This window comes from Oryctolagus cuniculus, chromosome 4 (assembly GCF_051225735.1).
Source record: "Oryctolagus cuniculus isolate XC-2025 breed Fujian yellow rabbit chromosome 4, ASM5122573v1, whole genome shotgun sequence".
Taxonomy (NCBI): domain Eukaryota; kingdom Metazoa; phylum Chordata; class Mammalia; order Lagomorpha; family Leporidae; genus Oryctolagus; species Oryctolagus cuniculus.
In genome coordinates, this window is record NC_142870.1 from 10,358,940 (window position 1) to 10,377,412 (window position 18,473).

At 50.1% G+C, this 18,473-nt stretch overlaps 1 protein-coding gene across 1 annotated transcript in view; it reads right to left on the bottom strand.

Annotated features, from left to right (window-relative positions):
- Positions 1–10,413: 10,413 nt before the first annotated feature.
- The window catches only part of CLIC6 (CLIC family member 6), a 46,974-nt gene continuing 38,914 nt past the window's right edge, over positions 10,414–18,473 (bottom strand). The window contains 3 exon segments of the mRNA NM_001082004.1: positions 10,414–10,575; positions 17,566–17,747; positions 18,269–18,375. Coding sequence (NP_001075473.1) covers positions 10,414–10,575; positions 17,566–17,747; positions 18,269–18,375 — 451 coding nt within the window.

Genomic DNA, 18,473 nt, shown 5'->3' on the forward strand with positions numbered 1-18,473 from the left:
GTTCTTAAAGCAACCCGGCCAATTCCAATCTGCTCAACAGTTGAGAGTCTACTCACTGAACCGAGCCCCTCTGCCTGCAGACGCAAGACCTGAGGCATCGCCCTGCTCTCCACATATAACCATCTCCAAGCCTTTGAAAGGCGGCCAATTCTCTGACCCACTGGAATGTCCTACTCCCCATCCCTGGGGCAAGGCCCCCCAGAGTGGCAGAATAAAGTCCTGGTAGGGTGGTAGCCCACAACCTCAATTCCTACGAGAGAAACAGATAAGGCCCGGCCATGACCACAGAGGAAAGACTTGGCCAACCTCAAAGCCGTCACAACGTCCTTGTTAGTCATTGACGCCCACCATGACCTCAGGGAAACAGTGCCAGTGCAACTTGGTAAACTGTGACTCGCGATATAAATGCAGGTGACACTTGTCACTTCCCTTAAGGCAGCATCCCCTACACAACTTCAAAAATATGCTCCAGGGTAGGCCCCACCCACTCGCCATCGCCTGTTCTTGGGGCTCTCTCTGGCCACGGTTCCGTTTTCTCATGCTAACTGTGCATACTTTCAAGCAGGAAGCACTCTAGTTTGCGTCTTTGTCATCTTCGTGCCTTCCAGTATCATCCTGGATATAACAAATTCTTCTCTCCCTCGCCTGCGCTGGCAAAACATGCCAGACGTGAGCCAGAGGGCCCGGCCCAGGCACCTGCACCACCGCCAAATGACTCAAAGATTTTCTTTCGAACAATACTCTCTTTGGGGATCCGTGCGTCATCCGTGGACTGCAAAACAAAACAAAACAAACCAGTGAAAGATTCTAATGGAGGCAAGCCAAGCCAAGCCCACTGCTCGGGGCACCCTTGGATTCTGAGCACCAGCCTGCCCTAACTTCTTCCCCTTGGCTCCACAGGTGGGAGAACCCAAGATTCCGGGGAAGGGAAGATGTGCAACCTGAACAGGCCTCTCTAGGTCTAACAACCAAGGGGGCAAAGAACCGTCCAAGTCACTCTCGCGGCTTCATTATTTTAGTTCAACCCACAGATGATAAGAGGACTACCACATACATGTTAGATCCTGTGGCACCAAAATAATGGCAAGAAAGGCCCTGGATGAATGGTACCACCCCGAATGCAAAGGCGGATCTGTCAGCCACAAACTCAGCCCCGGGCAAACAAGAGCTTCCCCCCAGTGCCTGTTGGCCACCATGATTGAGACAGCAGCCTTGCCCTACAGTCGCTACTTCCCCTCTTCCCCCCTCCCCTTTCGTGTCGTATTTCTAGAAACACCAAGCTCAGTCTCCTGGTCTCTTGTTCAGTTTTGGTGTTTTGTTTTGTTTGCTTTTCAATAAACAACAACATTCAACCAAGGATAAGGTCCTCCCTGGTCCACTCTCGGAGCGGTTGAGCGGAAGCTGTTTTCTGGTTTCAGGAGGGCGGCCAGGCTCCTGCCTTTACTAAGGAATTCATTATAGAATCCTGCGCCCCAGGGCCCAGGAAACATCCAGAAAGGAGGTGATGGGTGATGTTGAGCACGCCTGGTAATAAACACAGTCATAAGCAGGTCACGACGCACGCATTGCTTTTCCCTCCTGGTCAGCAAAGCGGCTGAGCCACGGCTTGTGTGGCAGCCCGAGGACCGTGATCCGATTGGTCACAGAAGCAGGTGCCCAGACTGCCCGGCTGCTCTGCTGTTCTATTTCTTTCTTTCTTTTTCTTTCTTTTTTTTTTTTTGTGAAGATTTATGTACTTACTTATTTGAAAAGCAGAGTGACACAGAAAGAGGGAGGCGCACACATACATACACACACACATACACACACACAGAAACTTCCGCCAAATTGCTACAGTAGCCAGATCTGGGCCAGGCCAAAGTCAGTAGCCAAGAACTCCATCCTGGTCCTCCCACATGGGTGTCAGGCACCCAAGAACTCAGGCTGTCTTCTACTACCTTCCCAGGCACATTAGCAGAAAGCTGGATTGGAAGTGGAATAGCCCAGACTCCACCCAGCACTCTGATACAGGATGCTGGGGTCCCAAATAGTGGCTTAACCTGCTGGGCCACAATGTTGGCCCCTGCCCAGCTACTTTTGATAGAGTTGTGTAATGGGATTCAAATGCATAGATTTAGTGATGGTTTGGCCGTTGATTCAAGAGCAGGTAAGTTGGTCATAGGGACTCAGACCAGACCTGCAGGTCTCCAGCGGTGGCCTCAAATTCTCTTAGGCAGCAGAAATCTCACTCCTCTGCCTTCTGACCCCACGGTGGGCAGCCCCTCTGCGCTTCAGGGCAGGCAAGGAGCTAAGGAAGAGCTCTGAGGGACACAGGCCTGGGTGCAGGCGGGAGAGTGCCTCTTCTCTCTGCGTGCGTGCCAGCAGGCTTTCTTCTAGGTCAAGCCTACCCAGGGAGGGGGGATGGCCCAGGGGCCACAACTGGCGAGAAGAGGAAGCAGGCGTCTCAGGATCCAGAACCTGTTCCTTCTAGAAAATCCTTTCCGTCCCCAAGTCATCGGTGCCTTTGGCTCCGTGGGGAGCATCAGGCTCATTGGACTGCGGGCGGAGAGGGTCTCGGAGCAGCCCAAGGCTAACATTTCAGGGGTCATTTCTATGGTTCGCTACCAGAGAAGTTTCTCTGAACCTGCAGAGCAAAAATCTTCAAGTTCCTGAGGTCTACAAGGGAGTAGGGCCTGTCTATCCCCTTCCCCCCCGACCCACCCACCCTTTTGGTTTGCACAGACAAAATGGGTAAGGGGCGATCCGGAGCAGTTGTGTTAGAGTTGGATGAGAGAAAATACTTCCGTATCAAGGCAGAACGCCACACGATAGGGCCGAGTCCCCCTCCCAATTCGACCTGAACGCTTGGGTGTGGCCTTCCTGGAAGCTGAGGCCAAGACCAGCACTGCCCGCCCTGAAAGTCCACCCTTTGACTCATGGGCCACCTGGCTCACAGCCAGAGCCCCGCTGGAATTGGAAGGCGGCTGGAGACTGATTGAAATCAGAGGGGCCAACCCAGCTAGCACGGGTCTCCAGTCCAAGTACAGCCAGAGGTGGAGGGCGCCCACCTGGGTCAGGAGTGGGAGCAAGCGCCACCTGCTGGTGAGAAGCAAGGACTGGCCTGGGTGGGCCTTGGGCTCTGGGTTTAATGAAGCCACTCACGCTCATGTGTCTGCTCTCCCAAGTCTCAGGGCCTCAAGAAAACACCGCACAACTGAGAACAGAGTCTCCAAGCCACGGGAGAGGGGTCTCTGATGGAGCTGTCAGTCCACCATCGGCCTGACAGATGCCCGCGTCAGCCCCTAGTCAGCCCGTGAGACTGAACAGACAGGGCAGCTGAGCTCTGGAGCCCACCGCCCTGCAGGGCCAGGGAGGGGAAAGGGGTGCTTGGTTGTAAGGAGCCAGGACTGCGGAACAGAAGTGCCACCCACCTCCGCGAGAACGGATCAAGGTGCTGTGAACTTATAAATCCGTGCCCTGTCCATTTTAACAACTTATTTGCAGGATTTATTATTTTGAGTTACCCCAGCAGAAGAGCAAACATCAGAAAAATTCATTTGCCTGCTGCCGGGGACACTGCTGCTTTCTCAGACAGCTTCTGTGTATACCGCCTCCCCCACGACCACGAGAGAGAGTCCCTGTGTTCCAGATGAGACCCGTGCTGCCCCATGCCCACAGCCACAATTCCCCCTGCATCGTGACTTCAGGCACCCTATTAGGTTTGGGGGCCTCCTTCAAGGCAGGGGTTGACACAGACTCAGCTAGAGTCCTCTGCAATGGGAACAATGACTTGGTCAAACCCATAGCTACAAAGGCAGGTGCCACCCCTACCACGTTGTCCAACACACAGGGGCAGCAGGAGGGACTCCAGTGAACCGTGCCATTGGTCCTTTTGTGACCAGAGGGTGCACACATCCACCTGGCCTTGCAAAGTGGTCACATCCTGAGATGGGTGATATATTCCACTAAAACTCAGCCGTCTAAGGGAAACAGCTCATATAGAAGGGATCAGAACTAAACCACCAGATGGAAGTGGAAGACACTTGGTGGCATGAACAGACGTTCTCTCCATTACCCATTTTATGTATCTGGAGCTTTGTGGTTCTCATTAGAAGGATGCACCCCTTGATTCTCTTACCTGTAAAGTAAAAGGAGGCTTAGGGTTTTCTTTTATTTTTTAAAGATGTATTTATTTATTTGAAAGGCAGAGTTACAGAGAGAAAAGGAGAGGGAGAGGGAGAGAGAGAGAGAGAGAGAGAGAGAGAATCTTCCATCCACTGGTTCACTCCCCAAATGGCCAGAACAGCCAGAGCTGGGCCAGGTTGAAGCCAAGAGCCAGGAACTTCATCCAGATCACCCACGTAGGTACAAAGGCCCAAGCATGTGGGTCATCTTCTGCTACTTTTCCAGGCACATTAGCCAGATCTGAAGTGGAGTAGCCAGCACTTGAAGTGGCACACATATGGGATGCTGGTGTCACAGGCAGCAGTTTTACCGACTACACCACAATGCCAGCCCCTGTTTTGGGGAGTATTTTTTTGGAATAATTTTTATAAATATAAAGAGAACAGATTTCATGTATTTCATAGGTACAATTGTGTTTTTTAAGATTTATTTTATTTGAAAGTCAGAGTTACACAGAGAGAGAAGCAGAGGCAGAGAAAGAGAGGTCCTCCATCCGCTGGTTCACTCCCCAGTTGGCCACAATGGCCAGAGCTGCACTGACCCGAAGCTAGGAGCCAGGAGCTTCTTCCGGGTCTCCCATGTGGGTGCAGGGGCCCAAGAACTTGGGCCATCTTCTACTGCTTTCCCAGGCCACAGCAGAGAGCTGGATCGGAACAGGAGCAGCCAGGGCTAGAACTGGCACCCCTATGGGATGCCAGAGCTGCAGGCGGCGCCTTTACCCACTATGCCGTAGCGCTGGCCCCTCATAGATACAATTCTAAGAATATAACCATACGTCTCTCCCTTCATCCCTCCCTCTCTCAATCCCCCCTCCTTCCTTCCTTGTTTTTCCCCTTAATTTTTACAATAACATAATTTCAATTTACTTTATAGTCACAGGCTTAATGCACCTCTAACTATAATGTTTAACAATTAGAGTAGAAAGATCCCTTTCCACGGGAGTATAGACAAGGGCTAAAAACAATAATCAAATCATAAGATGTCAGTTTCATTCTTTTTTTTTTTAATTTTTGACAGGCAGAGTGGACAGTGAGAGAGAGACAGAGAGAAAGGTCTTCCTTTTACCATTGGTTCACCCTCCAATGGCCGCCGCGGCCGGTGCGCTGCTGCTGGTGCACCACGCTGATCCGAAGCCAGGAGCCAGGTGCTTTTCCTGGTCTCCCATGGGGTGCAGGGCCCAAGCACTTGGGCCATCCTCCACTGCACTCCCTGGCCACAGCAGAGAGCTGGCCTGGAAGAGGGGCAACTGGGACAGAATCCGGCACCCCGACCGGGACTAGAACCCGGTGTGCTGGTGCCACAAGGCGGAGGATTAGCCTAGAGAGCCATGGCACTGGCCAGTTTCATTCTTATACATTTTATATTTTATGTTATCTACCACATAACAGATAAAATATATTTACCTTTTGGGGACTGGCCTATTTCACTAAGCATAATGGTCTCCCTTTGCATCCATTTTCTTGTAAAAAAGAGATTCCATTCTTTTTATGGCTGACTAGTAGTCCATTGTATGTATGTATGTATGTGTGTGTGTGTATATATATATATATATATATATACACACCACATTTTCTTCATCCAGTCATCAGTTGATGGACATTCTGGCTTAGGTCCACATCTTAGCTACTGTGAATTGAGCTGCAATAAACGTGGGGGTACAGATAACTGTTTCATATGCTGATTTTGTTTTGTTTGGGTAAATTCCCTGGAGTAGGATGTCTGGGTCATTTGGTAGGTCTACGTTCATATTTCTGAGAAAACTTCATACTGTCTACCCTAAGAGTTGTTACATTCCCACCAACAGAGGATTAGGGTACCTTTTTCCTCACATCCTTGCCAGCATGTATTGTTTGTTGATTTCTGTATGTGAGCCATTCTAACTGGGGTGAGGTGAAACCTCATTGTGGTTTTGATTTGCGTTTCCCTGACAGCTAGTGATCCTGAGCATTTTTTCATGTGTCTGTTGGCCATCTGTAATTCATCCTTTGAAAAATGACTGTTCATGTATTTTGCCCATTTCTTAACTGGATTTTTTGTTTTGTTGTTGTTGAGTTTTCTGTCTGGATATTAACCCTTTATCAAATGTATAGTTTGCAAATATTTTCTCCCATTCTGTTGGTTGCCTCTTCACTGTTTCATGTTTTTTGCCCATTTCTTAACTGGATTTTTTGTCTTGTTGTTGTTGAGTTTTCTGTCTGGATATTAACCCTTTATCAAATGCATAGTTTGCAAATACTTTCTCCCATTCTGTCGGTTGCCTCTTCACTGTTTCATGTTTCCTTTGCATTGCAGAAGCTTCTTAGCTTGATGTACTTCCACTTGTTTATTTTTTTAAAGCTATGTTTTCTGAAATTTTCCAAAGCCTAATTATGAACCACTGAAAGTAAGGACCAAAGGGTAGGTGGAATTTTTGCTAAGAGTGAATTACAGGTCACTACTGATAGTAAGGAAAGGAAGCCCAGAGCCCAACCTGCAGTGGTGTGTGTGTGTGTGGGGGGTGCCTGGTGGGCATGTGTGTGAATGTGTGTAAATTGGTGATGTGTGTTTGTGGCCCTGTTGTGTGTATATGTGTGTGAGTGTGTGAATGTGTATCTGTGTAAATGTACATCTGTAGGTATATTTGTGGCGGTGTTGTGGGTACGTATATAATGTATGTTGATGTGTGTGCAAATGTGTAGCTTGTAAGTGTGCACATCTGTGTGGCAGTGCTATGTTTATGTGTGTGTGAATTGTAGCTGTGTAAGTGTGTATATGAGATTGTGTCTGTGACACTAGCATGTGAATATGTAGCTTGTATATGTGCATGTGTGTGGCAGTGTTGTGTTTACATGTGTGTGAATTGTAGCTATGTAAATTTGCACCTGTAGGTGTATTTGAATCCCGTGTGTGTTTATGATGTATGTTTATGTGTGTGTGAATGTGTGTGAATGTGTGAATGTGTGTGACATATGTATATGGCACGTTGTGTGTCTATGTGCATGTTTATGTGTGAATATATCTGTGTCAATGTGCACGTGTGTGGCAGTGCTGTGCATATGCATGTTTATGTGAGTGTGCGTATGTGTGACTGTGTCTGTGCCAATGTACACCTTTGCTGTGTATTTAGGGCAGTGTTGTGTTATGCATGTGTATGCACAAGCGTGAATGCATCTGCATAAACGTGCACGTGGGCGGCAGTGTTATGTATATGCATGTCGATGTGAATGTGCATGTGTGTGCGTGTGCGTGTGTGTGTGTGTGTGTGTGGTGTCTATCTCGGGACTTCGGCGAGTATCCAACTCCTGGAGATAAGCCTGTAGCCCAGAAGCCACCTGTGGAGGCTCTGGTCCGCAAAGGCCCCTTCCCGCACCAGGTCCCGTCCTTGCACCCGCACCTGCTGGGCAGGATCCAGAGAGGAAGACGTTGCGGCGCTCACCTGTCCTCGGCCAGCTTGCGTTTGGAGATCCTGCGTGCAAGAGTGAGGCTCTCTGATTTCTTGTTTTCCTTTTTTTAATTGCCAGGCCTCAGGCAGCCAGAACCCAGGGAGTGACGGAGCAAAGACAAAAAGCCTTAGATCCATCTGACCTCTCAGGTACGTACAGCCCCACCCTGCCCGGACTCCTGGGCACTCCACCCTCTGTGGAGTCCAGCCATCGGCCTGAGCTCTGGCCCCAGAGTGCAACCCAGCCTCCTGGCTCACACCGGGATCTCGCAGGACCTTGGGAACGAGTCCAGCTTTAGCTCAGACCCCCAACCTCTCCCCGCGCCTTCGTACTATATAAGGCGCTGGTCTGTAAGGGCAGTGGCGCACTCTGCCCCGCGTTCACCTCCAGGCTTCATTCTTCCGCATACACCTGGTCTGGCTTTGGCTTTCCGCTGTCTCTTCTTTTTGACAGGGAGGAACCGTCTCTTCTCTGCAGCCTTGCTCACTCACTCCCCATTTGCCCCTCTGCATTTTGTACGGCAGGTTTTGAAGAACAAGTACTTTTTGTTCCTTTCCCACATACAGAGGCTTGTCCAGGGCTACAAAGGAAGTGCGGGGGCGGGGTCAGAAGTCCAGCTGGGATAGGACTAGGCCAGAGGTGGAGCTGGGGTGGGGGAGGTACCAAGTGCAGGGGCGGGGCTGAAGCGAGCTGGGGGCGTGTCAGGGGCGTGGTCAGGCTGGGGCGGGGCCTGGCTAGAGGCAGTCTTGCAGTGGGTGGGGCAGAGGATGGGAAAGAGGACCCAGGACCCCAGTGTTCAAATCACAGCACCTGCATGGTCTCAGGGACGAGGAGAGGTCACCTTATCCCCAGGGCGCCTCCCTCTTTCCAGGCCTCTCCAAGGCCCCGTGGAAACTTCCTTGTGGTGCGCAACTCAGTTACCTTCAAATACTATCTCTGATTCACAGGAGTGTCATCAGAGAGGAAGCCACGGCTGTTCATTTCCTTAATTGGGGAACGGAAAGTAAAATAAACAAACGAAAAAGGCAGTTGGTCCCACTTTAATGTTTTATAATCTGTTTAATTTTCAAGCCACTTAGATTTTATGCAGATCATTTTAACATCTAAAAATTACCATGTTATCAGCACTAGGAACCTCTCTGCTAGTTGACTAACTGACCAAACATAAAGTAACAACATAAAACTAGATTTAAAAATAACAGGCTAGACTGGAATGATGTGACCAGGCTAGACCAGAACTCCAAAAATGTATGGTTGATCAATTTCACAGCCAGCGGGGGTAAGAGTGTGACGCCAGGAGCAGGGAAAGGAAGTAGTCTCCTGTTACAGTCTCGTGTTCTTCGCTTTTTTCACCAAATCCCAGGACAGTTTCTCTGGATGCACTCTACCACCTTTCACGTGACTCGCCTGTACACAGCAGGCAAGGACTAGAAAAATGAACCTTTTCCATCTGCCACCATCGTAGCCAGTGCCACGGGGTCTTCTGCCGGACATGGGTGACATCAAAGGGATGACGTCTAAGAGGCCACGAGGATCTGACGGTGGCCCCAGGGCCCCCCATGCTGTCCTCCATGCTGGGGGTGGGGTGCAGCAGCACAGCCCCCAGGTGGGGCCGGGGGATGGTGGGGAGGGGAAGCCACAAAGAAAGCGACATCTTCTGAGTCAAGCCCTTTTACTTCCTCCCTGCGGGGACTGTTTGCCAGACTGCCCGTATATTTCCTCTCCCCGGGTTTGCCCTAACACTAACTGGGATCACACAAGGCAGAGAGGCCACAGCCCAGACCAGCCCCTCCCTGGGCCCCGAGGGCGGCCAGCGGAAGGCAGGAAGGGTGTGCATGGTTCACTTTCCACACACAGGGCAGGAAGCGTCTCTGAGTTGCAGCTGATGGAAGAGTTCTCCTATAGGCACAGTCTTCAGAGGGGGTGGTAGCCGCAGCAGAAGGGACTGGAAACGATGCTGGGACCAAAGACACAGACGAGCACTCTCCCCCACGCCTAGAGTCGGTGGCAGCAGTGTCCTGGTGTCCCGGAGCTGTCACAGGGCAGCACGGGGGCCACGTGTGGCCCAGGTTCCGGCTGGTCTGTGTGCCCATCCACTCCATAGCTCTCTGCCTCTTGGAAGCTGATGGCAGCATCTTCTCCAGCTTCGCGGTGCCGGGCCTTTCTGTGTTGGGTCCCCTGGGGAGGATCATCAAGGCGCGACCCAGCGTTCTCTGGCCGGCTCCTCATGGCGCGTGTTGTACCACGTGAATACAGTCCCGTGCGGTGTGATTGTGCATGTCTGTGTGTGTTTGGGGCTGAAGACTTGGAAGATGGTCGCCAAGAAGTTATCAATCGTAAAGTGGAGTAAAATGTTGGGTGACTGTTAACTTCTTTTTTATCTTCTGATGCTGTTTTAAAACATGTGATGGTGTGCTTTTTAATTATATAAACAGTATTTCCTCTTGAAAAAAAATTACACTCATAATTTAGAAAAGAAGACTATATGCGATTATCAAAACTATCAGATAGACCCATTTAAAAAAAAATTGACGGCATGAAGCCCAAACATAATTTGCTTTGAAACTTAGACTGCAAAAAACATGTCCTAAGTATAAAACCAGTGAACGTCAAAGATATAACTTAGCACAAACTAGGCACTTGGTGTGTAGAACAACAAATACTGGTACGTTAAGATACTTGGTGAGCCGACAAATTACAAGGCCGTTGGTTCATGCGGCATTCCACAGAGCACATCACGAGCCTTGTTTTGCTAAGACTTTTGTGGGGGGTGGGATACACAGAACACATTGTTTTCCATGTCCAGCTCACTCAGCCGGAATCAGCTTCACTTCATCCTTTTGGCAACATCTGAATACGCGTGCTCAATCTCCTGGTCAGCTGGACACGTGTTGATGAACTCATCCCGGGCGTAAGCATTGTTCAAGTACCTCCAGATGCCAGTCATTTCAGGAGGAAATTCAAAATCCCTGTATTTCTTGGCCACAATCTGGAAGCGAAGAGGAAATGATCAGTAAAGGGGAACCCCACTAACGCAGGCAATGGAATCAGATCTCAGACCGTCGGTTCTCTGAGGCACGCGCCTTGTCCTCTCTGTCAACCCCAGCCGGCATCCTACAGTCATCCGGGCCACCCCCAGTGGCACAGTGACTACACAGGAGCATCTTGGAACTGGCCAAGGTGATAAAGACTCTGGACTCCACATCCTACCCACCGAGTAACCACGGATGGTGCCTGGGACCCCCCCGGCATGAATTTCCTCTGTACTCCGCTGTGTTTCCTGTGACTTTCTGTTCCTGTGGTTGCTACCACGCTATTCGGTGCACAGATGCATGATGAACCTGTCAAGGGCCCTCTCCTTTCCACTTGCTGTCTCACCTCCTGCGCTGATGCCAAGTTCCCATGTGCCTCTGCCCTGCAGAGTTCCATCCCCCTGCAGGGTCACTGGGCTGTGAGCTTGCCCTGTGCAGGGGACAGCCTCACAAGCAACAGACACAGGACCCCGCCCTTAGAGAGAGAGCGGACCCACGACAGGGCCGTGGGAAGGGACATGCTGAGAAACAGTGGAGTGAGATGTCCCCCAGCCTGGCACAAGGGAGGGGACCTGTGGGCAAGGGTGGTAGTAATAGAGCCACACACTGAGTGCCTTAAGTCAACGGAGGTGTGTTCTCTCATAGTCCTAGAAGCTGCAAGTCCAAAATCAGAATGTCGGTAGAGACAGGCTCCCTAAGAAGGCCGTTGGGAAACATGTGCTCTGGACTCTCTCTCTCTCTCTCTCTCTGCTTGCAGAAGACTGAGCCCAAGCCTCAGGCCCTCTCGCTGGATGCATGTTGCTGCTCCCAGAACCCTCCTTGTGGCTGGGACACTGGTCTTGCTGGAGCAGGTGCACCCTGTACCAACACGGCTTGCTCTTCACTGATTCCCTCTGCAAAGAGTCCCATTCTGAGAGACAACACGTGGATCTGGAGTAGGGGTGGGAGACACGATCAAACTACCCCTGCCTAGTTCTTTTCAGAGGATGTATTTTACAAGAACTTCTTGGAGACTCCCTCGCATGCCTGGGGTTCAAACTCTTTTTCCAAAATAAACTTATCCTTTAATTCCATTTTCCACAAACTCTCAGAAGTTCATTTGTGTATGCTGAATGTACTAGTTATTTTGTTTTCAGTCTTTCTGTATGGATGTGTGTGTATGTGTGTGTGTCTGTGTGTGTTTCCATTTCTGGTAACTTAGAAGGATGAGGCTCTGTCTTAACTCTGCCTTCTATAATTTCAAATCATAGGAATTCTCCAGCTCTTGACTTACCAACTTCCATGCTCCTGTCCTGGTGGTGACAACAAGGACATGTGTGCATCTCCACATCTTTCCATTTCTTCTCCCTCTTGCCCCTTCCAAAGGCTGTGACACAGCCAGGATTACCATATTCTAGCTCTGTTCCCACTAAATAGTCCCTGTTGGTGTCTGGTCTCCAGACAAGTCTTGAGTTGAAACACACGTGTCCTTTTTACCACACACCTTCTCTGTTCCTGGATTCCTAAATTGGTGATCATTTTATTACTACATCGTGTAGCAATTTTTTTAAGTCTTTGGATTGTTTATTTTATTGAACACAGAAATAGGTTAAGGCAAATCAGATAAAGGTATAAAATCAGATCCCAAATCCTCACATTCCACTTTCTTCCCCTAAATTCTCTGTAGCTGTCAGACCACTGCTTTCTGATTTTCACTGTGGCTGTGAAGACATGTGAGGCTGCTCTGAATGGCCCCCTAAGAAGCCATTTGGTTCTTATTGCTACTGTTCATGGGTGGTGAGCAGTGCAGCAGTCAGGATGTCCTAAGGGGCCTTTCCACTCAAATGCTCAGCAGCACATCTCAGCACGGCGCCATCGTTAGGGGGCGGGAGTGAGGTGGGGGAGGCAGCACTGTCCCACTAGGGGGCGGGAGTGAGGTGGGGGAGGCAGCACTGTCCCACGTGATCCTTTCATTCAAAATCCTTTTCCCCTTGAATCTTCCTTTGGCTCCTTTTCCCCGTCCCAGCCAGTTGCTCGTCCTGGTTATGTATACCTTGGGTCTCAGGGTCACCTTTCTCTCTCTGGTTCTTCTCCAGCTGGTATGGCATGATTCTCTCAGGCCAAGCCTCCAAATCTCTGACCAATGTCCGCAATGCATTTTTCTGCTTCTAACAGAACTCTGATTTGTGCCATTATTTTATTCTGTTTACCTATTTTCTTGTTCCCTGCCATCCTTTGTGACAGCTTTGACATCGTAGGTTGTGTCTTTGAATGTTTTCCTCAAAGCGTCCATGTTTTCTTCCATTTCTTAAGACTACAGAGAAGTCTGGAATATCCTTAATTTCCTACAGCTGATCCTCCTCACGTGCGTCTTTCTCATCTGCCTTTTTCCTTTTGTTGTTTTTTTTTTCCCCTTTTATCTTTTTCCTCGCTCTTTGTCACTCGTCTCTATCTACAGAGGCCCCACTTGGATTCCTTCTGGTTCCCATGTTTGAATGAGGCAGTTCTGGTGGGGCCACCATTTGTTCACAAGTACTGCAGAGAGCAACAAGATTTAGGTAAGGACGGAGGCAGACTGGCTGGCTATGGATGCTCACGCACCTGCGACAGACACTGCTCTATTTTCTGCCCCTGGGTGGGTTAGGGTTAGGGTTAGGGGTTAGGGTTAGGGTTAGGGTAGGGTTAGGGTTAGGGTTAGGGTTAGGGTTAGGGTTAGGGTAGGGTTAGGGTTAGGGGTTAGGGTCAGGGTCAGGGTTAGGGTTAGGGTAGTGTTACAGTAGGGTTAGGGTTCGGGGTTAGGGTCTGGGTTAGGGTTAGGGTTGGGGTTAGGGTTAGGGTTGGAGTTAGTGTTAGGGTTAGGGTAGGGTTAGGGGTTAGGGTAGGGTTAGGGGTTAGGGTTAGGGTAGGGTTAGGGTTCGGGTTCGGGGTTAGGGTTAGGGGTTAGGGTCAGGGTTAGGGTAGAGTTACGGTAGCGTTAGGGTTCGGGGGTTAGGGTCTGGGTTAGGGTTAGGGTAGGGTTAGGGTTAGGGTAGGGTTAGGGTTAGGGGTTAGGGTCAGGGTCAGGGTCAGGGTCAGGGTCAGGGTTAGGGTTAGGGTAGGGTTAGGGTTAGGGTAGGGTTAGGGTTAGGGGTTAGGGTCAGTCAGGGTCAGGGTCAGGGTCAGGGTTAGGGTTAGGTTAGGGTTAGGGTTAGGGTTAGGGTTAGGGGTCACCATGGCTAAAAGTGCAGCTTGGCCACTGATGGTCTCTTGTTTCTCTTCTCTGTTCAGCAGCCACAGCAGAACGCCAAGTCCCTTCTCCTCCCACTCCTCGTCTCCTCCCAGTGGTGCCCTGGATGAGTAGCTGATCACAGACTAGGCAGACAGCACCCCTGGGTGGCTCCTCATTCCCTTCTATGCCCCTGGGGAGCTTAGCTCACAAGTGGCCTCTTCCCTGCTTCACTCGTGCCCACGGCACGCCTTGCTCTCAAATGAAGATGAGTGGGATGGGCACTCCAGGATCGTATCGTTGACTTTGTGAGGCCTCGGAACTTTCCTAACGATATCGAGATACACGCATCTGTGAGCCTCTGTGACACCTCACACTGGGTGGCGAGTCCTACTCTTCATGTTGGCGATTTCTCATTTATCCCTCTATAGGTTTTTGAAAGATCAAGCCACTACTCTTACTTTTTTTTTCAACTATTTTCTGCTGGGTTTCAGGAAAGGGAATACATGATAAGCCCTTCATTGCCCATCTTTTCTGATAATTCCCTTAGAGTGAGTCTCATCTTTCAGAAGCACTCCAGCCCTGCAGACCGTGAAGCTGTCTGGCATTCTGAGTGCTAAATGGCTTTGAAGACTCTGCTGCTAGGTCTTCCATCGGGGCCATGGGCTGCTTCACCCCACTCTGAAGCTTAGCCCTTCCACTGAGATAGAAAATCGTTTCTTAAATAGGAACTAAGCAAGTGAAAACCGACGTTGTATGGCTGGGATTTTTCTTCTGCTTCTCCTCAGCCCCTGTGTCCTTCTGTGATGGTACACGACTCATTGCAAAGACCGAAGAGCAGTCACTGAGAGGGACTAAACCAAAACACAACTGCTTAGATTTCCTCGTGGAAAATGGCTCTCAAACCTGGTAGGGTTCCAGGACCAAGGTGCTTTCCTTAAGCTTTGGATGAGACACACGGCTAAAGCACAATGATACTCTCTGGGGGCGGGGGGGATCAGCCACTTCTGGAAGGCTTCCATTTCAGGTTGTACCCTCAAGCCCAAGGTGAAAGACAAAGGGAAGAATTGGGGGCCGGCGCTGTGGCATAGCAGGTAAAGCTGCCACCTACAGTGCCAGTATCCAATATGGGCGCCGGTTCTAGTCCCGGCTGCTCCTCTTCTTTTTTTTTTTTTAACTTTTATTTAGTAGATACAAATTTCCAAAGTACAGTTTATGGATTACAATGGCTTCCCCCCCCCATAATTTCCCTCCCACCTGCAACCCTCCCGTCTCCCACTCCCATTCCCATTCCATTCACATCAAGATTCATTTTCAATTATCTTTATATACAGAAGATCAATTTAGTATATATTAAGTAAAGACTTCATCAGTTTGCCCCCACACAGAACACAAATTGCCAAATACTGTTTGAGTCCCGGCTGCTCCTCTTCTGATCCAGCTCTCTGCTGTGGCCTGGGAAAGCAGTGGAGGATGAACCAAGTGCTTGGAACCCTGCACCCATGTGGGAGACCCGGAAGAAGCTCCTGGCTCCTGGCTTCAGATTGGCTCAGCTCCGGTTGTTGCAGCCAACTGGGGAGTGAACCAGCAAATGGGAGACACCTCTCTCTCTCTCTCTCTCTCTCTCTCTCCCCCTCTCTCCCTCTCTCTCCCTCTCTCTCCCTGTCTGTAACTCTGCCTTTCAAATAAATGATAATAAAAAAGAGAGAGAGAAAGGGAAGAAGCCAAATATGGTGAGGATTGGAGTGGGAGGAAGAAACAGCAATACCAGAAGCAAAGATAAGGGAATGCCATGGAGTAGGCAGAGGCAGCACTGGCACCACAGGGGGTCTGAGCCCACTGTGTAATTCTTGATGACCATCAAACGCATCATCAGAACACATGGACCTTGACTCCTGCTTCCCCGGGTCTCTCCTATCTGGACCAAAGACCTTGCACTGGAGCTCGTGGGAACTTAACAACCAACACGCTCCAGAGCGAGCCATGGGCTTCTTCCTGAGGTAGCTGGGGCTACTTTGGTCAGAGCAACAGGAACAATGTCAATAACAACATCTATAAGTGACAGAGAGGCTGAGAGCCCTGCTGAGCGGAGGCCAAGTGTGGAGTCAGCTGCCTTGGAATCCCCAGGGTCTCCCCAGGAGTTTTGATTTAATAGGTCAGGGTATGGGTTGGGGAACTCACATCTCTAGGGAGCTCTCCAAACAATCCGTGCCTACTAACAACGGAGCAGCACAGGTCTAGAAAGTCTTTACCCCTAATGGCATATGGCCTGTGACTCACACCATGTTCAATGCTCTGGGAAGGCCCCAGTCCAGGGGCTGTCAGCTGCTCCCTGGTGATCAAGGGTCAGTGTTAAGACAGGGTGACAGGGAACTCCTCTGTCCCCTCTAGAAAGGATTCTGCTGATCCCTACCATCACCAGTGACTGGCCGAGCTCACAGATACCATGCACCATCTCCAAGCCTCAAGCGTTCGATACCAGGTAGAATCTAGGAACGTCCTCAAGTTGTTTGCACATCACTTTTCTCTAGGCCAGGACTCAGGCTGGAAAAGGGAAGCGGTGAGGGCCCACCTTCCCATCACAAGCCCTACATTCTTGGGACTTGGCTGCTGCTTTGGCTTGCAGATGGCCTGACGGTGCCCCAGAAGCTTCAAGTGCTAGAAGCTTGGTCCCAGCAGTGTTGCAAGAAGCCGGAACCTTTACGAAATGGGGCCGGGTGTGAGGTGTTTGAGTCATTTGTGTGCCACCTGCGGGAGGGGCTGGTGTAGTTCTCATGGGACCCCAGTTAGCTCCTGCAAGAACCTGTTGGATAAACCTGGAGCCAAGCCTGGTGCCCAAATCTCTCTGGCTTCCTGTCTCACCATATGATCTCTTCCACACATTCCCATGATGCTCTCTGGCTTCCTGTCTCAATATGTGATCTCTCCCACACATTCCCATGATGCTCTCTGGCTTCCTGTCTCACCATATGATCTCTTCCTCACATACTCCCATGATGCTCTCTGGCTTCCTGTCTCACCATATGATCTCTCCCACACATTCCCATGATGCTCTCTGGCTTCCTGTCTCACCATATGATCTCTTCCTCGCATACTCCCAGGAGTCTCTCTAGCTCTCCTTTTGCCACGTGGTCTCCCACACACATTCCCATGATGCTCTCTGGCTTCCTGTCTCACCATATGATCTCTTCCTCGCATACTCCCATGATGCTCTCTGGCTTCCTGTCTCACCATATGATCTCTTCCTCACATACTCCCAGGAGTCTCTCTAGCTCTCCTTTTGCCACGTGGTCTCCCACACACATTCCCATGATGCTCTCTGGCTTCCTGTCTCACCATATGATCTCTTCCTCGCATACTCCCAGGAGTCTCTCTAGCTCTCCTTTTGCCACATGGTCTCTCACACACATTCCCATGAATCTCTCTGGCTTCCTGTCTTGCCATGTGATCCGTTCCGCACATCCTCCAGCCATCACAATGCCATCACGAAGGGCAAAACAGATGGGACTGCCTGATTTTGGACTTTTCATCTGTAAAACCATGAGCTAAAGAAACCTCTCTTATTTTCATAGTTCCCAGCCTCATGTATGTTGTTATAGCAACAGCAACAGACCAGGCCAACTGCCACGAAAAGAAACAAGCTCGAATTTTTAGTTCAAGAGCCGTAATTTTAGATTGTTTCCACATCTGCCCCTCACACAGGTCAGAACTAAACAAAGCTTCCTTCATGTATTCAGCCCTTGCGTGAGGAGGAAAGACAAACCTTTATAATGTGGAGCTTGGGTAAGAGGTTGCAGTCGGCCAGTGTGAGGTCATCGCCGTCCAGGAACTTCCTTCCAGAAACGGCAACGTCCTCCGTGCTGTAGGCGTCTACCTCATCCGGCAGAGGGCTATTTAGGTAAGCATCCAGCTTCTTCAGGGCCTTCAACAGGCTCTTTTCATAAACTAACATAGAAAGGCAAGAAGTGACTCAGATCGGCCGTGCAGGTGAGACGTGTCTTTCTCCAGCTCAAGGACAGGAGCCTGAGTCTCTCCCTCCTGAGCCTCGGCCAGCCGGCAAGGGTGTGGGGAGGAAGGATGTGGACTGAGAAAACCCGAATAAAGGATTCACTCCTCCCTGGAAAATTACCGTGCTGTCCACCCAACACTGCTACTTCTAGAACTCATCAATGGACTCAAAAATATTTATGGAGAGCCTATGATGAGGTAGGCACTGGCAGAAGCATCACTGAACATGGCGCAGCTGGGAACACATACGTGGTGAATATTTTTCCCTAAAAATATCATTTTCTGGGTTATTAACCTCTAGAAGCACCCAAACTTTCGAAACCCATGCACGGAATCAAAGGCGGAGGCACCCCCTTCGTGAGATGAGTCAGAGTCCCCTGGATCTAAGCAGCAGCCACACCAGAGGCCACGTGGTGGACCGTGCGGTGGCAGAAAACAGGAAGCTGGGAGGTACTCACTCTCGTTGGCGTCCTTCTTGGTGTTTTTTATAAATGCTGAGAACTTTGCAAACACATCATTTCCTGCCGAGTTCGATTCAGGGTGCTGGGTCGCCAACTTAGGGTACCTTGGGATGTTAAAAATCGAGGTGTCATTGATAAGCGGTGTTTTTGAGTTAGGATATACAGAGGGGACAAGGTGAAAATTGAGGCTTCCCTTTGGATG